We start from the raw sequence: 23,282 nt of genomic DNA on the forward strand, positions 1-23,282 counted from the left end.
GGCATTTTCCCCTAGAGTAGCTCTAGGAGACGGGATTGTGGTGGACTGGGAATTTCCACTCCTGTATGTGTTTTCTCAAGCCCCTGTCATTCCTCACATGATCAGGAGGTTGAGAAAGTTCAGGAAACACATGATCCAAACTGGCCCGGATTGGGCTAGGAGGACGTGCTACCCAGACCTTCTGGACATGTCCATCTGTCCTCCAATATGTCTTCCACAAAGAGGACCTTCTCTCGCAAGAGGAGGGTCGGGTTCTCCATCCAGAAGTCAAAACACTACATCTTCACGCTTGGCTTCTGAAATGCTGAGATACAAGGATTGGGACCTCTCGGATGACATAATGGACATTTTGCTTTTGGCCAGAAGGCCAGCAACAACGTCTTTGTATCATTACTGTTGGGGAATAAATTCTGCAACTGTTGCAGAGAAAGGAATGTAGATCCTTTCTATGTAAAACACCTGATGTTTTATCCTTTCTGCTATCTTCAGCCAATTTGGGGCTCCAGATTAGTACTATTAAAGGATTTTTGTCAGCGTTGTCTATCTTTAAGCTCCTGCTAATGTTCATACTTCAAAATTCCACTGGTGACATCCTTTCTAAAGGGACTCACCAATGTGTTCCCCCTTCCCCCTCCCCCATCTCCGTTCCAGGTTCCAGTTTGGGATCTTAATTTGGTTCTAAAATGTCTAATGTGTGCACCTTTTGAACCTTTACAGTCTGTCCCTTAAGGTTGTTAACCATTCTATTGGTAGCTGTAACATCAGCCCGTAGAGTGAGCGAGTTGCCGGCACTTCGTCCAAGCCACCCTTTATTATCTTTTAGAAGGACATGGTTCTTCTAAGGGTTAGACCTTCATTTTTACCCAAATTATTTCTTAATTCCACATAGGACAAAACATTGTTTTGCTTTCTTTCTTTCTCCAACCCCCTCGGTCAGGATGGTAGCTTTTGAAAAGCAGTCCTGTACTCGTTTCATGAAAAACATTAAAATCAAATTCTACTCCCTTCAGCAAATGAAACTCTGCCTTAGGAGTCTGTCAAAGATGAGGAATAAGTGGGAGGACACAATTATTTTGAAGAACAAGTTACTTACCCCTGGTAATGTTCTTTCGACTGCATGTTCCTCCCACGTGTTACTCATCGCCCACCCAACTTGGACCACAGTAGAATTTCCCATGCTATTACAGCTTTTGTTCCTTCAATGCAGAGTACGGTAATTCCCGTGGTTATGTGGGTATTTCTACTGTAAGGGAAAAACAGAACTGATGTCATCGGGCGGTGTGCATGCTATATATGCCTTCGATCTCATCCTCGAGACAGGAGCCCTCGAGGGACATGGAGTAAACGCCATCGACCCATAGTGCCCTCTGCCGAAATTCTTCTTTTTTTCTGAAGCTGGATAACTAATATCAAAGATGAGAAATATGTGGGAGGAGCATCCAATCGAAAGAACTTTACCAGGGGTAAGTAACATGTTCTTCTGTTTGGTAAAGCAGCCGATGATGCACTAAGTGCAAAAGAGGAACATGATCTATGAAAGTTGTTGGGACAGATCACAACAAACCGTTAATACAATGGGGTGTTTAATACAGGAGGTTCCTTTTGCGGGCAGAGATGGCCACGTTCAATGGCATACAGTCGGGGACAATCCTCCTGCTGGAGTAATCCCCAGCTCCCCCCCATCCCTTACAATCACATGGATATAGAAGGGCTAGAGGTAGAGGGAAGAGCCTCCAATAGTAGAGGCTCTTCCACCTCAACAATATCAAAGTACAAGTTCCTGTCCATGCAACTCCATGAAAGAAGGTTGGACACATCCGATCAGTGGGTGTTAACTACAGTGGCAGAGGCATACACCATCGAATTCATACAAAAAAACCTAGAATCATCCTCCAAAACGGCAGATGTCGGCACAACACACACAGATTCTACTGGACGGGATCAAGTTTCTGTTCCAGAAAAGGTGCCATCATGCAACTCCCAGCACACCAGGTAAATGAGGTTATCTGTACACTGTACTTCCTTGTACCAAAGAGACTTAATTATATGCCGTATACTAGACCTCCGTCCAGCCAACATGTATGTGGAATCACAAAGGTTTTGCATGACAACGCTACTAGAGGTAATTCCACTCTTAAAACGGGGAGATTGCATGACAACATTGGACATGAAAGATGCATACTTTAATATTTCAATGTTGCCAGCACACAGAAAATACTGCAATTCCAAATATCACACTACCAATTCAAAGTACCCCTTCAGCAGTTCATCAGCACCATGGGTGTTCACAAAAGTACTAGCCATAGTAGCAGTACACCTGCGCAGAGAATCCATTCCAATGTACCCTGATCTCAACAACTAGCTCATAACCGAGGAAGTGCCACAAATTTGCAAAGATAACACCCAGGCAATCTTGTTCAAATTAGGGTTCTCGATCAACTAGAAGTCAAGTCTTGTCCCCAGTCAAGTAACAAATCCTGGGAGCAAGTATTTAAACACAAGAAGAGTTAGTTTTATTCTCAAATGAGAGTAAAAAAACATGCTATTCCAGGTACTTCACTACGTGGCCGGTCGTCTGATAACCATGCGCAAGGCAATGCGCCTGCTTGGGATGATGACTTCTGCATTCATATTGTTTCACCCGTGCGGCTGTGCATGCCTCTGCAAGATTGGCCAGCGAAAAACAATGGTCTCAGGCAAGCAGTCAGTGGGAGGAGCTAGTGGTTGTTTCACACACTTTGGTACAAGCTTTACGCCAGTGGACAAAACCTGTTAAAGGGACACTTTTTCGCAAACCCATCAGTACAGGCCACTTTCACAACAGACGCCTCACTCCTCAGGATGCGGAGCGCATTACCGCAATCACAATGCACATGGCGTGTGGACATGGACAACATAAAACCATATCAACTTACTAGAACTGTAGCAGTCCTCAAAGCTCTACAAGCATTCCAGCAACACTTGGGAAGGCAGACCATTCTAATACTCAGACGGCACCACTGCAATGTTCTAGCTCAACAAACCAGGCCCAACTCACTCGAAGTCTGTCCCGGTTAGCCCAAAAGATTTGGTAGTGGTCTCTCGAATGCAACTTTTACCTAGCAGACCCTTAAAGCAGAAGTCCACAGCTACCCGCAGAACACGAGTGGCAAATGCACACAGCTATTTTAAACAATGGTTCTATGTTGTATTTTTGCTTTGTAGGTCGCCTAGCAAAAAGACTGTTTTTCAGCCGATTTTTAGGGGGCTCGTAAAATGCAAACATTTGAGAACCCTTTGCAGCCCCCCCCCCCCCAACCTTGCTTGCGAGATGTCTGTAATCGGGGGAGGGGTGGGTTCAGCCCCCAAATTCCCTCGGCATCCCTATCCACCTAAGCATACCCCACTCACTATACTCGAACACGCAACACACCCACACACATGTAAACGCACACTCGCACAGACATTTACCTGGTCTCCCGCGATGGCTCTTCCTGGTCCCGATGTGCCTGCACGAATGTGACAGTTCGATTTAGGAAGACCGCTCTGTGCGGTATTTCTAACCCAATGTGTTTGGTTTATTTATTTTTTTTAAACTATTTTTTTCACTTAGTACCTAAACAAGATCTTCACCCAATGAGGGAATCTACCTCTAGACCTATTGGCAACAAAGCAAAACTCACAATGCCCAGACTTTGCATCCAGGTTTCCCCACCAGGATCCAAGGGAAATGCCTTGTGGATGAGTTGGTCTGGGAAATTTGCTTACGCTTTTCCACAAAATAGTTCACAAGATGCACCAAAAGCAAGTCACTCTTGATCCAAATGGCTCCAATGTGAGCTCAACAATGGTTTCCACACTCTAGAACCATCCTTTAAGTAAACCACTTGAGCAGCAGTTTTAGGGGTTGCTTGATGCTCAGTGAGTAGTTGTAAATTGATTTTTAATCTGTTTTGGGCCTGTTTCATGTGCTCCTGTGGAGGGGTTAGTGTGTGTGGGGGGGGGGGGGGATTTTCAATCGTTTATGAGTAGTTTGTGCTATTCTGGGTTTATCCTGTGCTTTGTGTCCTCCGACCCCATTTTCTGAGCTGGCCTGTATCTAGAGGGTGCAGTCCCTGGGGGTAGTACTTTGTTTCTGGGTGTCTCTGCCTCTGTTCCTGGTAGCCATTTCCACTTACCTTCTGGACTTTTTCCATTTTTCTGCTGCACCGGTGTGACCTCTCCCCTGCCCAGTGCCTGTGATTGGTTGTTGCCCTCCAGGAGATGGGCTCTTAACTACACCCGCTAGAGCAGCCCATTGCTCGTGCAGCCCCTTCGGCTAAGGGCAGCTCCCAAAGTAGCAGCTCCAGGCCGTGTTTGTAGTGTTCGCCTGAGAAGCCAGCCGTCAACACAACCATCAGCCACTGACGAGATAAGTGTAAGTGGGGAGTTCAGCAATCGCTGTAATCCGAAAAGCCCTCTTTAATACCTACACAACCTAGCATATCAAAATTAGCTAGCTAGTAACGGGTACCGTTCAGTGGTGTTATTTAGTGTTGTGTCCCATACTTGGGCGTTCTCCCTCTATCCAGATACCTCAAATCTAGGTGTTTTGCACTTACTGTTGTGCCTTCAATTTAGGAGTTCACACTGTGTCCAGGTGAAGTTTAGCCATGTGTCACACTTCGAAGAATTATGGAGAGTAGTCGTTTGTCAAATCAGATAGGACTGTGTAGATTAGCCACACAGAAGAATTTAGCGAGTAGCCAGAGCACTAACCACTCACTTCTACCTCCTCAAACACACAATACATGCCCACTGGTCTAGCAAACCTATACCCTAACACAAACAGCACAGTTAAAACTAACTACTCTGGACACTGGACCTTCACCACAGACACAACAAGCCAATGCATACAGACTCCAGTTTCTCCTGGTTCTGACCTATCCTATCATTCTTCCCTCACTAACCAACGTTTTCCTCTTTCTTGCAGAGCCACGTGAGTGCCTGGAGTCTGCCCTTGGGTGGTATCGGTGTGCGTTATAAATCAACATAACTGGGGCACAGCTATCTCTGCAACCACAAAACTAGCCCACCTCTTCATCCCCACCACCAAATAAAGTTAACTTCCATTCTGCAATTGTCACCCCACATAGACTCACTGAGTTGTGAATTGTGCTGCTCAGCCATGTCTCGCATCAAGATAACTATTAGTTAGCAATAGCTCACAACTAGGTAGAATATACTCCGTGCTAGCTAGTCCAGATGAAATTGTGTGTGTATATATAGGCCAGTGTCCCGGCTAGACCTAATTGTGAAGATTCGCATTGCGCCACATCTAGACAGGATTGTGAAGATTAGCATGTGTCACCTCTAAATAGCGATGCCACTAACCAACCCCACTAAACATTCTCACCCCGCTCCAAACACATCTCAAACTCTAACTAAACAAGACTATGCCTCTAAGCACAACAAACCACACACTTCACATTGCAACAACAAAATATACTACAACCAACAAGCACACCTAAGCTCAGCGAACTGTGCAAACTGAACTGAGGCTGCCAGCAGCACATCCCTCGCTCTGTTGCCTTTCTCCTACTCAGCCCTAACCTTCCTACCTTCTTCCCTTTCCAGAACCGACAGAGCGGTTGGGGAGTGCGTTACAAATAAACATTAATCTACACAAACTAGTAATGTGCAAACCAATCAAGCTTCCGTGCCCATTCAACATGCTGTCCCAACACAAGGAGGACGACATTCCATCCATACCCTCAAACTATGACCTCGTCAGCTTGGCTCCTGAAGTCCTAGTCTTTGAATGTTTAATCCGTTCACAAAGGTGTATTGACATCTTAAGAAGCACGGAAGCCTAATGCAAGACACTGATGGAAAAGGTTTGGCATTTGGTGCAAATCACGCAACATCAATCCTATTGACTGTTCTCCCTCGCACATAGTCCACTATATGCTTTATCTTCTACACTCTGGGCTAGTCTTTAATTCTCGGGGTACACTTGGCAGCACTGCTTACACCAATCTCAAAACAACGTATTCTGGTGGAAGGTACCAAACATCAAAGCATGGAATCAAAGTGTTCATGGAAGGAGCTAAAGGACTATATACTCCCATTTCAAATCCACCACCTGGTTGGGCCTCAATGTTGGACTCTCAAAACTCATGGGTCCACCTGTTGAATGAATGCCCAAAACCAGTCTAAAACACTTGATTTACAAGACTATCTTTCTAGTGGCGATCACTTTATAAGACGAGTCAGTGAACTTCTGGCACTCTGTCCAAGATTTCGTCATTCTCATTCATAAAGACAAGGTGGTTCTTAGAACCCATCCTAGATTTTCACTTAGTCAATTTCAAAGTTCCATGTAAATCAATGTCCAGCTTTTTTCAACACACAAACACTTTGTTGGGGTCCACTTTTTAGCGTGGAAACTGGTAGTTATTCATGTGCCGTTTAATGGGTGGCCTCAGATTATCTTTTCTTCTGGAGTAGCCCTCATAACATATGCGGACTGCTATCCTTCGGAGTGGGGTGCGCGGATCTTCTGCCCATAAAGTGGGGGCGGAGATTAGTGTCTGGGTAGGACTTGGGGCCACATTTCAAAGAGGAACTATTTCGTAGGTCATGGGACCTATTTTCTTTTATTGACCTTCGTGCGAAGTGTGTGGACCCCAAGTGATGGATCACTCTTGTGATTGCTGAATAAAATAATACAAAAAATTGGGTTATTTTGGCCCAACCGTTATCACCTTCTCCTTTCAGGTGGTCTTGTTTTGTTATATTTTAGTTTTTTCTGGCTTTTCTTAAGGTTGTTGTCCCATCTACCTTCCGAGCTACACGGAAGGTAGATGGGATGACGGCTCCTCTGACCTCATCCTTTTCCTGATCTTATCAAGACAGGCCAAAAACCACGGTCCTGAAGAAGATGAGAAAAAATAATCCTCAAAACCGGTCAACCTCTTTTTTAAAACCAAAGATATCCCAGGAAATCAATCCGGATACCCCTCTGAACAAAGACCAAACAACATATTGTGTTATGGAAGAAGTTTCTCCCCAAGAAAAACCATTATACCACGGACTCCTGTACTAAAAACGATCCAAGTGGCAAAGGACGAAGTAGAGTATATTACAAAGGCAACCCTGAACAACAACCTTAAGAAAAGCCAGAAAAAAACAAAAATATAACCAAACAAGACCACCTGAAAGGAGAAGGTGATAACGGTTGGGCCGAAATAACCCAATTTTTAGTATTTTATTCAGCAATCACAAGAGTGATCCATCACTTGGGGTCCACACACTTTGCACGAAGGTCAATAAAAGAAAAAAGGTCCCATGACCTACGAAATAGTTCCTCTTTGAAATGTGGCCCCAAGTCCTACCCAGACACTAATCTCCGCCCCCACTTTTTTATGGGCAGAAGATCCGCACACCCCACTCCGAAGGATAGCAGTCTGCATATGTTATGAGGGCTACTCCAGAAGAAAAGATAATCTGAGGCCACCCATTAAATGCCACATGAATAACTACCAGTTCCCATGCTAAAAGATGGACCCCACGAAGTGTTCATGTGTGTTAAAAACATATTAAAATAACACTTCAGGATAAAGTATAACCAATCGGTTTCCCTGAGTGTTTCGGCAGCTTTTTTCAACATACAAATTCGACAGAAGAAAGCCTCCATACCCTAGATGTAAGGAGGGTGGTCATGTACTAGCTAATCAAAACTAAACCGCTAAGGAAAACAATCCACTTTATTTCCATAGCAATTGGCAGAGAAAGAAATCCTGTCTCTTATCTCAAGGTGGATAGTGAAATGCGTCCAGCTTTGCTACTCCATCCAACAACAAAAAAAGACAGGAGCCCACTGTACCCGAGGCACAGGGGTTACTTAAACATTCATTGTAATTGTTCCTTTAGATGCAATTTTCAAGCAGCTACTTAGTTCCAGTCATACCTATACTTGGCATTACTGCCTATGCACACTCTCTAAAGCAGATTCACAGGTGGGACAAGCGATATTAAAACAGATCTACAAGCCTCCAGAAGGCACACATTACTCACCATAATAGTATTTCTGTTGCTTGGATGTACTTGGATTCACGTGCACTCGCCCTTCCTCTCATCCTGGAGTTGAAGGTGCTTAGATTTTTTTTTTATTTATCTTGTGCTCGCCCAAACCATTTGAGGGACCCCGATGCATGAAGGACCATGGGTACAATAGACATCACACTGGGGATAGTATTACAAACGCCCTGTCAACGTCGCTTTTCGATTTTCAAAAACAAAATGAGTCGTGCAGTACTTTGCGACTACCACCAGATGTCGGCCTATGCATAACATGTGAATCTAAGCCAATAAAAAATCAGAAATAAGATTATGGTAAGTAATGTATGATAGATAAATATTCCTGCATCCCGTCCCCTTGCCTTCATACTGATAGGATACCTGGTCCCATGGGCGGAACAAAGCCTTTTTTTTTTTTGGAACATAAGACTTTCCCTTTAGAGGCATGCAGTGTGTACTGGGCTTGGGGGGTGGGGAGGGGGGTTGAGGGGGGCGCCCAAGCTGACTCTGCCCATATGCCTCGCTCGCCAGTCCTTTTTACCGCTGGACTGTTGCTACTTTCCATATTTTTATTTTGCTGCAGTGACCTACCTCACCATCGTACCCTTGTTGCAGCTGATAATTGTTTTTTGTTCCTGCGGCTGTTTTTGGCAGGAAGTTACCTTCATCAGACGCTCATAACCAGCTTCTGCCTCTTGTGTTTGGGCTATTCCCACCAGTGGGGGGGAGGGGGGAATCCTGTTCAGCCTGTGCATCACTTTGTTCCTGGGCATTGCAACACTGCTTAAGTCAGTGGCAGGACCTGTTCGGAGACTCTTCTGTGACGGATTATGGATTTCGTGGGTGCTCGGAAGGTCGGCTATCTTCATGCCCTGATCAGGTAAGTTCTATTTGTTTACACGTACCCCGCCCATTTGGCTACTTTCCAGGGTTCTTTTTTGGCGTGAGGGATCTGTTGGACCATACTACAGTTACCCCCCAGAGGCCGGCAAGGCTAGTACCAACCCACTGGTCCGGGGCTCTACGAGGCCCTTTAGCAGCATACCGGCTGAGGGCTCTTTTGGGCCTATTGGAAAAGCTACCGACTGCCGGGTTGACACCTTGAGGTCTGGTATCAGACGACAGCCTGTAGGAGCGAGAGTTGCCGGTGGAAAAATCTGAGTGTGGTGGTGTCGTCTGGACATTGGTCCAAAATTCCAACAGTTCCCGTCACCGGCCTACAGCCCGAGTGCCAACAGACCTTTGCCTCAGGGTGCCACGTTGGGCAGACAGGAACACGTGTCCCTACCAAAACACGCCATGCATTCAGCCCTAAAATGGCGGGCGGCCACAGCCTTTCTTCGAAGTCCAAAATGGTGGCCCTCAAGAAAATGGTGCCTGCTGGGCAGAAAACATGTGGGGCCAAGGGCCGCTCTTCGACTGCTCCAGTCCCTCAGCAGAAACAGTGTGGCAACTGGGTGGTTTCCCGCATCTTTGTCCCCGGGCAAACTGGCATCCAGACCCAACTCCAAGGGACTTAAGTCACCAATTGTCTTACCGCCAACGGTCTCGTGCATCATTTTACCGCGGACTGCATGGCGTTCGGCAGAGCATGGTGCTGAGCCACCGTCCTCATGGGATTATCGGCCGCAGCAACTGTACTGGGTCGCTGCAGCACCACTCAATAGGATGCCTGCACTGGACCCCTTACAAACTAGTCATCTGCGATGGCAGCACAAGAGGACAGATTTTTGGTAAGTTAGACTCATGAGATCTGGTACTTTGGCGGAATATTTCAAAGGGCATATAAGGGAGTGCATTTCGCAACCTATAGTGCCTCCTGGGCCTGCCCCACCAGCAGCACTACTTCCTCCACTGCCACTTCTGTCCCGCCCCCTCTAGGTACACAAGCACTGTCTCTGCCACATCTGAGCCTGAACTAGTCTCAGCAGCTGCTGGTGATGCTGCACCAACATTGGAGGCTTCAAAGGCCGCGCTCCACCAGCAGAGAAGCCAAGGAGGGAACCCCAGCCATTACTGACAATGTTCAGGACACTAGTGCTGATACCGACTTGGAGAAGGAGGTCCCTTGCTCCATCAATATGCTTGGCTGACTTCCTGGGTGTGCCTCTGGCAGAATATCCCTAGCCAGAGGCCGGCATACTGTTAGAGGCCCTCTGCTGCCCAAGCAGATCAAGGTTGCAGTCAAAGGAGGATGTCCTCTGAGAGTTTAAATTTGTGGGAGAAGCCTCACTCCCTTCTGCCGACGAACACAAAGTTGCAGACCAGAATCCGACCCCTTCCGTCTGAAAAGCTGTGCTTAGCTTCACAACCACACCTGAATCATCTGTGGTGGTGTTGGTCCGTGCTGTTTCGGGCTCTGGTGCCACAGTGTTGTCTACGGCCCTCTTGAGCAAGAAAGACCAGCTCCTTGAGGCTTATGGGAAGGTCTATTCTACTGCCTCAAAGAAAGGCCAATGCTGATGCCTTGCTAGCAGCGGGTAATGGAAAACTTTGGAAAGAGCTGGCTGATTTCTTGCCATACTTGCCACTGTACAAGCAACAGGCCTTCAAGTCTGTGTTGTCAGAAGCAAAGACGGTGGCTTAGGATCTGCTCAAGTCATCCTTTCACAATATCTACACAGCTAGTCGTGGAATGGCAGTGGGTGCAGACATTGGAGTAGCTTGGAAGCACGCCGCCATATTTGCACTGGAGGTACAGGATTGCATCATCTCCCCGTTGACAGCCAAGATCTGTTTCACTCCATGGATGAGGAACGCAATATGCTCAAGACTGCCACGCAGACAGCCAAATCCCTGGCCTTCCTCACAAATACTATCCTGTCACCCTTTCAGCATTCCTTTGCCAGAGACTCAAGGTAGAAGTCCTTGGCGGCTTTTGGGGCTACCAAGATAGGAAGGCAACAAACTGGGAGCACTCTGCCAGCGGCCACAGTAGGAAGCGGTCAAAACCTGCTCCCAAGGGTTCTTCAGTGGCCACTCTGCGGCTAAGCTCACTGATCCAAAAAAGCAATGACCAACCAGATCTGGTCCACTGCATGCTGTTAAGCATATCACAGGGAACCACACCAGAAATTCCACCAGTTCTCCATTGGAAGGCACCATTCTCAATATTTGGGCCGTGTCATTTGTGGCAAGCTCATTACGGCTCTGATCCAGGTATTACCCCTTCCTGGATGACTAGCTTTTCCGGGCTTCGTCCAGCCAGGAAACTTTGGATTCAACCAACATCCTGGTGCCTAACGGAGGCAGCTCTTAGGCCGTGTAGGCTAATACTGACCCACAGGTTGAGGGCTCTGCGAAGCATCTTGCTAACTGAGGGCTCTTCGGGGGCCTCTTGGAGTAGCTACAGACCTCTGGGTCGAGGACTCTTTGGGTTCTTACAGCAGGCAGCCGCCTGAGGGTTGAGAGCTAGTGGTAGCATTTCCACCGAGGGCATGGCGGTGCCTTCCGGTTGTTGGTCTGAGGTTCTTTGCTCACCTGTCACTGGGCACAATACGGAAGGTCGTCGGAAACTTTTGTTTTAGGACACCACGGTGGGGGTGGGGGTGGGGAAACAGCCCTTGTATCCCTACCAACATGATCCACATGCTTTGCTGAAAGATGGAGGTGAGCCAGGGCCAATCATCACAATCCTAAATGGCATAAATACATTGCAATTACAAGCAATATTCTTTGTTTTGCTAGTGTTCCTGATGACAATCTGCCAAAAATAGGTCCTGGTTCAAAAGGACAGCTCGACAGCGATGTCCTATACAAATAAGCAAGGGGGGTATGAGATCCTCCTCCCCTCCTTTGTCAGCTTGCTTCATCGATCTGAGAATGGGCCCTGGCACACAATGTACTGCTCAGGGCGGTCCATCTTGTCTGGGCTCTAAACGAAGGAACGGATCTCCTCGGCTGGATGCACCATGCCATACACGACTGATGAGATCAATCCCCTGGCTCTGCACCCAATCTTCACAACGAGCCGGAACAAGACGTTTTTGCTGCACCTCTCGGGGCAGCACACTCTCCTGGAGACGTGCTAAACATTTCCTGGACAACTGTGTTCCTCTATGCCTTCCGACTTATTGACCCCGAGTTTTGGCCAAACTGAAGGAAGCCACAACTGCACCCTCAGACTAACTTTGCTGCAGTATCCCATCTGATTTTGGAACTCCGAACCGGTGAGACTAAAGGGGGCGGGGTCCCGACGGGGTCCCGTTCCGTGAGACGTCCTCAGCAAGGCTGCTACATGGCCCACGCAGTAAGCTTTTTGCAGAACGATTATTTGGATAGCAGTTTCAGGTCTGACCCTAGATTTGGTCAGGCAGTCTTGAAAAACTTGTTGGCTCCTAGTTAGTCCCCTCCACCCGTGAGTTGGGCATGCTACATAATCTCCCATTACTATGTAGGAAAGCGGATGGGACATAGGAGTAAGAAAGTTACTCACAGTAGATACTACTGTATTCCAGGTCGCTAGTCCCCTTCCCTCCATCCATCCACCAACCAGCTAAATCGGGTTAGTGATGCTTTGTAGCTGACATTCGGGTAAAAGACTGGCGAGCGAGGCATATGGGCAGAGTCAGCGGGGGCAGGCAAGCAAGCCCCGGCATGCCCTGCGTGCAGTGCAAAAAAGGCTGTCACCAGCCCCGTGGGATGAGGTATCCCATCTGTATGGAGGAAAGGGGGCGGGGGTTATGGGCTGGGATTTTAGTGGTCACTACAGTGAGTAACTTTCTTTTTAAAGAGATCACGAATTGACTATTTAACTTCTTTTGATAGGATGTATGATATCCTTCAGATACACCAATATCGCAATACAAAAAGGCATGGAATGCATTTTGTACCCTAATGATACTAATTTGTACGGCAAAAAAACCCAACCTTATTTAAGGACTAAGATATTTATTGGATTCTGTTCTGTGGGACGTCCACCCTTTTTTGTTTAGTTATCCATTGTGCGTCCTATTATGCGTTATAATTGCTAGGTGTCTATTCGGACGTACCTGCGGCCAAGTGTCCAAAAGCACACAGGTGACTCTGAATCTGATTGCTGCTCACTCCTGCTCAGATGTTTTGCCCTTTGATAAGTACAAGCACTTTTAAGAGACCACAAACCTATTTTCTTATACCATGGAAAAACTACGAGTTCTATGCAGCCTGATCTGTTCTTGCAACAGTGTTTTCTAGATCTTCTGCAGAGCACATCTGTGCTGCCTGGGCCACTAGATGTACTTTCCACACCCACATGAATTATTTTAGTTATGTAGTTGTAACAGTTTTCAAGGTGGAGGGCGTAATTTTCATAATGAATGAAGAAACGGCAATCGAAAGGCAGAACTTGAATAACTTAAGCTTTAGCGGTGTATACTGTTACTTGTCAAACATAGCTTTATTCAGCTATAAAAAAACCATGAAAGCATAATCGCATCACACAATTCATATAAAACAAAACCAAGAAATTATTCATCGAAAAAGTACATTAAATTCCAGACCCAGCGACTACATTCTACACTATAAAGAGAATTTGGGGATTAACACAGCGGTCCAAGCTCGCGCGAACTTCTTAACAAGGCCCTAAAAAACAAATTTCGATGTAAAAGACTGCACTCAATTTTTTTACAAAAATGTACTGCTACAACAGTCAGTCTGACGTCCATCAGACTTAAAAGTGGCAGCAGATAACATTAGTAGGCCCTTGTTTCCTGGGCAAAACAGTAAGTGTAATCAAGGCAATCGTTAGCGTGGGACAACTTTGCTGTGAATGTAACCAGCCTTAGTGTGTTACACAGCTGAATGAATTAAGCTCTAGCATATCCAGGTCCAACACAGTATACGTAAGACTTGAAGCCCTCTGTCTGTTATAACTCAAAGTAAAAGTATGAACATCACAGGCAGCACCACCTTCTCAGACCACCTTATGGGCCATTCCGCCAGGTCACTTCAGATGCAGTCGCAGTCTGCCCCCCTTCGAAAGACATGAAATACATCGCCCTATATGACCTGACTTGACAATTTAAGACCTTAACCAACTGCAAAACACAGTGGGCCATTTATGGGATTAAGTGCCCATGTGGACTACTCTACTACTCTATATTGGTAAGACCAAATGTGAAATTAGACAGAGAATATGTGAGCATAATTAATGTCTAAAAAATAAAATAAATAAAGTGTCAGAAAAACCTGTCTATACTCCCAAGATTCTGGAACCTCCTCCCAGTCAACATCAGACTTGCCCCATCATTTCTACAGTTTAGGAAAGAGCTCAAAACCTTACTTTTCAAGGAATGGCTCCTTCTCAACACCTAGGTCCACACACTGCACACCCCTCCTTACATGTGACTCACTGATGTGCTCCCCACTGTTTGTAGATCCCTTGTTGCCAATTGCCCACCCTCACCGGTTAGCTCCCTGCTCCTTTTTCTCTGCTTGCCTCACTGTTTCTCCCCCCTCTGATTTTAAAGTGCTCCGTTGCTTCCTGAAGCTAGATCCACGCTCCAATATCCTAATCTTGATTGGTTAAAAACGGAGCATGAGTTGAGTAGGCCAATCGCATCTAGTGCTCATTGCCTTCTTTTGACTAAACTTATAATTAAGCATGATTGAAACCTGGATCTCACCTGTTAACACTACAACTCCTGCCTCTTATTTCCTGTAGAATGGTATTTGTCTGTGCTCTGGTTTATGGGTAGAGGTGGTTGTACCAGCCTATCCTTTTCCTTTGTTGCTTATTCGCCTGTATTGTCCTCTTACTCATCAAGTATTTATTTTTTTCTCCCTACTAAACAATTGCCTCTGGATTTTCTAGTAATCGATCATCGGCCAGACCCACTATGTTCCTTTTTTGATGACCTGGATGGTGTCTTTGCTTTCTTTTCTTCTTTATATCCCCTTCTTTCTCCTTGGTGACTTTACCCGCCATCTCTTAACTATCAGTGCATCTTTGCCCTTCCTACCTTTACTCCAATCCTCTTTTGCGATATCCTACTTCTCACTCGTCTCGTGTTATCATTTTTCTGACTCTGATCACCCAATCACCATTTTTCTCCTATAGGCCTGAAGGATAGCGTGGGGGCAACGCATTTGTCTCGGAAGCAATGCAACACAGAGCAACACTGGATTGAATCCTGGCCCAGCCCTTAGACTGGACTCGAGTGTTAATACAAGTTTGAATATCACCTTTTTTATTCTACGCTTCTTCTCAAAGCATTTCCCCCTTATTCCTCATCCCACTGAGAAATGCACTCAACACAATCTAGGCTGCTTCAAGTATTCCTCAGTTCTTTCAAACTCTCTCCAGCACCCTCCTCTTTTGTCTCTTTGCTGACTCTGCCCTACCCTCTCAATTCTGATCTTTCTAAAATTATTTCACTCTATCCTGCTCACCCATTTCATCCTTCTTGCAAACCACCTCAACCCTGGGTAATGCCATACCTACTTTTCCTTTGGACTTTTCTCACCATGCTGAGTAACATTGGAGGAAATCTAAATCCTCTTTGGATCTTTATTTTCTTTTGTATGATTCTACTTTATGCTCTACTAAAAAAGAATATCTCATCTTATTCTTTCCCTTCCCCCTTATTCATGCCACCCGTTTGAACTTCTAATTCTCATTCTACACTCCCTGAGCCTTCTGTCTTTTCCTACTCCTAATTCTACATCTACAACTTGCCCTTTCTCCTCCCTTTCTATTTCTGGCACTACTTGCTACATTTCACATAACCACCCTAATGCCTCCCCTTTTGCCCCATTCCTTCCCTTAAACACAAGTTTTTTCCCCTTTATTGGACTAATTTTTGATCGTTTGCTTTCCTTTTTAAACCTGCAGTTGTCTTAACCATTTTCAAGTAACGCTCAATTGAGTCTTCTACTCATGCTATCGCCCTGTTTATCTCCTTCCTTATTAAACTGGTTATCTTTACCCAAGCTTCTATAGGTTTTGCCAACAATTCCCTTTCTTATCGATCTGGCTTTCTTACACTCCATTCTACGAAACCACTTAATGTGACTAACCTTCTCTCAGCTTGCCATGGCATTGGTGAAGTAGGATGGTTGAACATGAGTCTGGGTATGCCGATGTGTGGAGGGGAAGTGGACCGCCCTGGTGCAGATATCAATAGTGCAGAGGTAACAAATGACTGCTGGGGAGTGGGTGGCGGGGTGCGGGCCTTAACTTTGATACATTGTGATGGGCACAGTGGGCCATAGAAAGGTGACTGTGCACCTTAGTTAAAAAAAACAGCTGCATATGATACCCTACTGCAAAACTGTATGACATTTTGATTGTTAACTCTGTACCTCGAGATGCATAGTTAAGATCGTTTTATAATTGGTCATTTTTCCAAATCCACCAGGTACTGGAGGTCTGGCTTACTGGTTAAAGCGATCACTAATTAAAATGTTTGCGCCCACTATGATTGTGTGGTTGCTGGGAGTACATTTCAAGGACCACTTGACCATGCAATGCTGTTTTTTTTGTTTTTTTTTTGTTCTTGTCGCATTCCTAAATCCGATACTTTGAATGGTGGAATGCAGCTCATTGTGTACAATGTATGAGTCCATCTGTTTAAACCTTTTGCAGTCCATTAATTTAACAAGTGAAAGTGCATTTTAAGCCTCCTACTTGGAGATTTGTGGTTGTCGAATGTTTGTTAATTTTATCTTTACATCCTAACATTCTTATTTTTTTATTTTTGTGTAGGTAACACTGCTTTACATGACTGTGCTGAATCTGGAAGCTTGGAAATCATGAAAATGCTTCTCAAGTATGGAGCAAAAATGGAAAAGGATGGTTACTGTATGACACCCTTACTTTCAGCCAGCGTGACTGGTCACACAAACATTGTGGACTTTCTGACACAGCACCCAAAGACTAGCACTACAGAACGTATCAATGCCTTGGAGCTCCTAGGAGCCACGTTTGTGGACAAAAAACGAGACCTCTTGGGTGCTTTAAAATATTGGAAAAGAGCAATGGAAATGAGGTACAGTGACCGGACTAACATAATTAGCAAACCTGTTCCACAGACGTTGGTGATGGCTTACGATTATGCTAAGGAAGTAAATACTGCAGAAGAGTTGGACAACCTCATTGCGGACCCTGATGAGATGCGAATGCAGGCCCTGTTGATCAGAGAACGCATTCTTGGTCCCTCTCACCCAGATACATCATATTACATTAGGTACAGAGGTGCTGTTTATGCAGACTCCGGAAACTTCAAAAGATGTATCAATCTTTGGAAATATGCACTGGATATGCAACAAAACAACCTAGACCCTCTTAGTCCAATGACCGCCAGTAGTTTGCTGTCTTTTGCAGAACTGTTTTCTTTTATGTTGCAGGACCGAGCAAAAGGCCTATTGGGTACCACTGTTACATTTGATGACCTAATGGGAATACTGTGCAAAAGCGTCCTCGAAATAGATCGGGCTGTTAAACAAACTCCGTGTCCCCCTGACCAAATACAGTTGAACAAAGCTCTTTCTATAATTTTGCACTTAATCTGCTTGTTGGAGAAAGTCCCTTGTAGTCCAGAACAGGAGCATACAAAAAAGCAGAACATCTATAGATTTCTCAAGCTCCATCCAAGAGGAAAGAATGACTTCAGCCCACTTCATCTTGCTGTTGACAAGAACACCACATGTGTGGGGCGCTATCCTGTTTGCAAATTCCCCTCGCTACAAGTGACCGCAATTCTTGTGGAATGTGGGGCAGATGTGAACGTTAGGGATGCCGATGATAACAGCCCTCTTCATATAGCTGCCTTGAACAACCATCCAGACATAATGAACCTCCTTATCAAGTCTGGTTCACATTTTGACTCCACAAACTCGCAAAATCAAACCGCGAGCGATTTGCTTGATGAAAAGGAGATTGCAAAGAATTTAATTCAGCCCATTAATCATACCACACTACAGTGTCTTGCTGCACGTGTGATAGTCAAACACAATATAATTTACAAGGAAGAGATCCCTGAAAAATTGGAGGGCTTTGTTCTGCTTCATAGATGATGGCTGCCTGTGAATCCTTCGGTACTGTAGAAGTATGAGTTGGTGACATACTGTTTATTACTAGAGCACTATTGATCAGATACACCAGCGTTTGTTCAGCTTGATGCCTCATACACACATTGGCTCTGACATACATAGCATCAGTTTGCATTATTTGCTACCTAATATCAATATGCCACATACACTATTTTGTGAATTGACCAGAAATGTAATGCCATATTCTAACTCTTAAAATTGTTTGCCAAAGGCCTATTTATGCTTTGTTTTTGTTTTGTTTTGGTGAATGACTTTTTTAAATTTTTTGTTCCTTGCTCTTTGTTGGTACTCCAATTCACCCCTTGCTGGTTTGTAGATTTTATACAGTTAAGCTATTTCCTTCTCCTGCCCTTATATTTTTAATCCCTCATTTTGTTTATATGGACCATTGCTAATATGTATGTGCTTTATGGGTGTGCTGATGTTGCAATTACCATAAGTGCTTTACCTTCTCTATGCACTGGCTCGGACATGACTGTTGTGTGGCAGCATATTTCTATGCATCAGTTTAAACTACTTCAACTGAAACCTTGTTTTTTGCTGAGTATTGTTGAGGCTTTCCGGGAAGGTTTCATTTTGACAATATTTTGGCGTTATATTGAATTCTTGACATGGTGTGCTAAGCCTGGGGGAAACTGTCTAATTGATTCAGTCTCCCTCCTCAAATTGAAGTCCTTTGAATGCGTTATATTGCTAAGTGAAGGGTACTTTTACTACAAATCAATTCTCCTGCTTGTGCTGACACAGTTCAGTGTGTGATTAGATGTTCTAGAGTTTGCTCAATTTGAAATGTAGTCGCACAATTTACAATAAAAACACAAATCAAACTAGCACATAATATTCTTATTGCCAGGACAACCCAAGCATGTCATGATGCTTTGAGCGATCCTTTTAAAGTCTCCAATATTGTGACCAGCCCTCGTTTTCATTTTTCTTTTTCATTTCAAGGTTTTGCATGCATTAGCCCTTGTTCCGCTTCTTATTCGATGCAAATTTAGTATTTCATTACCATCTTGCTTTATGGATCCAAATGTCTGTGTTCACGCTAACAGAAAGGGCTCTTTTAGAGTTCACAAAGCATAAGGACTAGTGAAGAGATTCAGGTAGTTACTGTAATACAGCACTTTATTGATTCCAAATAACGATATGGTATTAGTCCAGCACATGTCTTAATTAAAATATTCTGAATTTAAGTTCTCGTATTTGTTATTAAAATGTTAGAAGTGCATCATGTACAAAGGAAGTCTATGCAAAGGAGAACATTAACTTGTTCATATATATGTTACACACGGTTTAGGAAATCACAAAAGATTGCCTTTGTTTCCTTGCCTGGCGGGGTCTGTCTTTTTGAAATTCCAGGGGTATGGGCACCTGACTTTAGAGTAAGAATTGTGCTTTTTCAATGTCGCTTGTATTATGCGTTCGTGGTCTCTTGGGTACCTTGAAATAAAAGTAGGACACTGCATGCAATTGGCATTAGTGTTGGGTGGGGGAGGCAAACTACATTCCTGAATGAACTTTTTGTCCATGCCTCTGATGGAACCTTTTCCTACATGCCTCACATGGTGTTTTCTTCCACTACTAACTGGACAGCATAGCACTCCAATGTGAACAGTATACTTGCCCTTTTTTAGTCTGTATTAATGGTTCTGAACCAGGGTCCTGCCTTAACCTTAGTTTTTGCACTAGCCCACATGACCACTGGCGAAAATATTGCACTGATCTTTAATATTTCACTACCATGCATGCATTAAACTCCTTAGGATTTATTTTTTATTGTACTTTACATTTGTTGCTTGAACTCTCTTCCAGACTGCTACAATTAGAGAGAATACTAGCATCACTGCATATTCTGTGTAAAATATTGAATTTTAAGGCGTTCTTAAAGAGATTTTTCCTGAAATAAATCTGTTGCACTGTGACAGAAGGAACACTGTCATCATACGCAATATACATTGAAGTAATGTCTAATTCTAGAAATTATCCCCACCCTTGCATTTCACTACCAACATTTCTACTTTGCCAGAAGTAAAAAAACCTTTGTATCAAGTTTATTATTTTTTTTTTTGTATTCATTTACGCTCACTGGCTGAGAGGATAGGTTTGTTGGCTACAGGTGAAATTAATAAAATACCTACTTATTACTTGTTTTAATCCGAAGTGTCTGCTCTACTTTGCAGCAATCTTTACTTCTTGTAACATTACTGGTTAAGGCATACACAACGCGTCTGCATTGCTTGCAGGGATTAAGTGTACATATGTTTTTGTGCTTGCTTGTTACGCGCCGGTAGCCCGCAGGCATCAGGGCACGGGAACCAAGGAAGTAAAAAAAACACATCATTCTCTTCATTGAGTTAGGTTAAGATCCTCGAGGGAGGGACTCTATTACTCATTGAAACAACAAGGTTTTAAGCTGCTTCCTTTGCTTCTAACAGTAATGCCATCGGCAGCTTGTTCCAGATGTCTACTGCTTTCACCGGGAAGGGTTTACCTTGCCTAGATACATACTTAGCCCCAGGAGTATTCAGAGTGCCCCTGTCGGCTGATCTTAGACATCTTCCAGGTGAATAGAAGGAGAAGGAGAAAAGTAGCGAGAAAGTGAACTCCCTTGCAGTGTTTGAAACCCCTCCGCCAAACAACATCTTTCTGTTGCTGCATGGGATTAAATTCAACCAATATATTCATGTAACTAGATTTGAGGAACTTTTTGGTAGTATCAATATGCGACCAGTTGCAATTCGAAATGTTGCATTGGTGTGTCTGTGTCAAAAAACGGAGACCAAGAGTTCCCCCTACTCATCTAAGTGGAAAAACGTGTTTTGAACACCCCCTGTTACTGCAAATCATAGAAAATGAGTGTTTCTGTGCCCTGGGTGTTGAAGCAAATGGGTTAGTATTATTCTGTAACCTCTTCTTGTCCACCCACTGTTGCAATAAATGCATTAATGTACATCACATCTAATTATCTTGAGCAAACCGAGAGGCCACCAAAGGAAGACAACAGCCTGTTGCACAAGCAGAAATTAAAAATGGCTTTTGCCTGGTGGTATTCACCCCAGACCTACAGTATATGTAACCCAAAAAAACAGTAGTATGAATCAAAACAGAAGCTTTGTTTATACAAAGGGATAAACGCACACCTTAAACATTCATGTTCTTTGATCACAAAAAATGTAAGTTTAAATCTGGGTGGTGGTGTAGGAAAGAAGGGGAAGCAAGCGGATAGAGCGGTGGAATGATTAGCAAGGAAAAAGGGGAATCAAGAAGTAGTGATAGCAAAAAAGGGGGCAGGGACAGAGGCGTTCCTGTCCTAACAAAGTACTAAGAACAAATCATAGGGCTGAACAGTTAGTGCAGCTTGAGATTGGGGAACAAAAAAACACTTAGTCAATTCCAGTTAAAGTCTGAATAAGAAATGCAAACAAAGTAGTGGTAGTTCATCTCGGGTATAGCTTTGTTAACCAAGGTCAGGTTTGCCAATGCAGTGGGGGAACTGAATACAAAGTGAAAATCCTGGTGAGGGGGTATGTAATACCACCTACACGCCCCTCACAATTGTTGCGTTTCGGCGGTTAGAAACCATGTGAGTGTGGAGAAAATAAAGTATTCCGCCTTCATCAGGGCAGTGTTGACCAAGTTCTGCAAAACGGAGAGAAAACAATAAGCGGCTAAGAATAAGAAGCTTTGAAAGAGGCAGTAACTGCCTATTTTGTTGATATCCAATAGGTTAATCAAGAGTTAGTTGTGAAAGTATTTAGAAAAAAGAGTAAACAGGAAGAAAATCTCCACTAAAAATATCTGGCTGTTAGTTATCCAGTGCTTTCTACTGTGGCTACTTAATCAACAGTGAAAGGGATAGAAAAGGAGTGCAAACTTTCTATCCTATTATTCCCATGTCCTTCTGCTTCAAGACATACACCCTCTCACCGGTCGTGCATCACACTGCCGAAATGGGTGTGCAAGGAAAGTAGCGGAATGTAAATTCAATGTACCTTTGTAGCCAAAGATGGAGGAGGCATGCAAAGCCGAACTGGGTCGGAAGGCCCCCCCACCCACAGGGTATCTTTGGGCTGGAAAGAATGTTCCGAAGAGGGTTCGTGCAGCTTAGACTATCGTCCGCTCGGGTCGGAGGCTGTGTTCATCCTGGCAGGACACAGGGTAGATGAGTATACCAGAGGTCAAGAAATTGTAAAGTAAGGTGGCATAATATCCAGGAGATGCTGGCAGGGTCCAGCGTGTGTGGTACTTACCCAAACATGTGGTGGCCTGTCGTGGGTGTGGCTGGAGAGATAAGTGTCAGGAGCACCCCGAACCCGTTGGTTTTCGTGCAGGGAGGACCTGCCGTGGGATGTCGGTCTTCAAAGTGGCTGGAGAGGTGTCTTGAATCGGCACCAGCCAAAGTTTGTTGGCGTGCGTGCAAGAGAGTCCTGCCGTGGGGCCAGACGGTGTGGTGGGGAGTAATGAATCCTAGCCAATAGGAGGGTTGGTAAAAAATGGAAGGAGAAGAAAAAATGAATACACTGCATAAATGGGGATGATGCAGTGTTAAATGGGGCTGGGGGTGGAGGTCCGGGGGTAATGCACCTTGCAAAAAGGATATTACCTTGCCTATATGGGTGCTGCTGATCGCGTGCGGTGAATGCTCCTCCGACTGTTCCCGGAGTGGAGAGCAGGCTGTCTGCGGGAAGAGCCAGCTGCCAAGTTATGCATCCATGCTCAGTGGGGCAGGAGGAGGTGCCTGATGCCTGCTGTGTGTTGGTTGGTGCTGGGGTCTGGGATGCAGCGTCACCTGAAGCTGTCCGGGCTGCTCCCTCTGCTGAGTCATGGACTGACGGGACAGTGGTCTGGTAACCCAGCAACCCTTGATTCAGGGCCTGAGTCAGTGGGTGTGGCCAGGCTCGGTCCGGGTAGTGGGAGCCTGCGGCTCACGGAAGGAGGCGACCAGCACTGGCATGTCTCCGAGGTCAGGCTCAGGGGCATGAAGTGTTTGAACCTGAGGTCAGTGTGTGTCCAACTTTGGGTAATTTCAGAGGGTGAAATTGCATTTGATCGGCAGATTGTGCGGGTGGGGTGGCCCACGTGTTAATTTGTGCTCATGCCTGGAAGAGTGCTGAGTCACGTGGAAATTACCTAAATGTTCTCCTTTTTAAGTTGTGGGAGAGCCGGGGATGCAGCCTGGTAGTACCGTCCCGAATGGGCGTTGCTCGGCC

The 23,282-nt window shown here is 44.9% G+C and overlaps 1 protein-coding gene across 2 annotated transcripts in view; it reads left to right on the forward strand.

Annotated features, from left to right (window-relative positions):
- FEM1C (fem-1 homolog C) overlaps nucleotides 1–19,265 on the forward strand; it is a 90,623-nt gene extending 71,358 nt beyond the window's left edge. For both annotated transcript variants that reach the window (XM_069625514.1, XM_069625513.1), the window contains exon 3: nucleotides 16,727–19,265. In XM_069625514.1, coding sequence (XP_069481615.1) covers nucleotides 16,727–18,036 — 1,310 coding nt within the window. In that variant the 3' untranslated portion in view covers nucleotides 18,037–19,265. The remainder of the gene's footprint in view (nucleotides 1–16,726) is intronic.
- Nucleotides 19,266–23,282: the final 4,017 nt, after the last annotated feature.

This window comes from Ambystoma mexicanum, chromosome 6p (assembly GCF_040938575.1).
Source record: "Ambystoma mexicanum isolate Mex_15411 chromosome 6p, UKY_AmexF1_1, whole genome shotgun sequence".
Lineage (NCBI taxonomy): Eukaryota > Metazoa > Chordata > Amphibia > Caudata > Ambystomatidae > Ambystoma > Ambystoma mexicanum.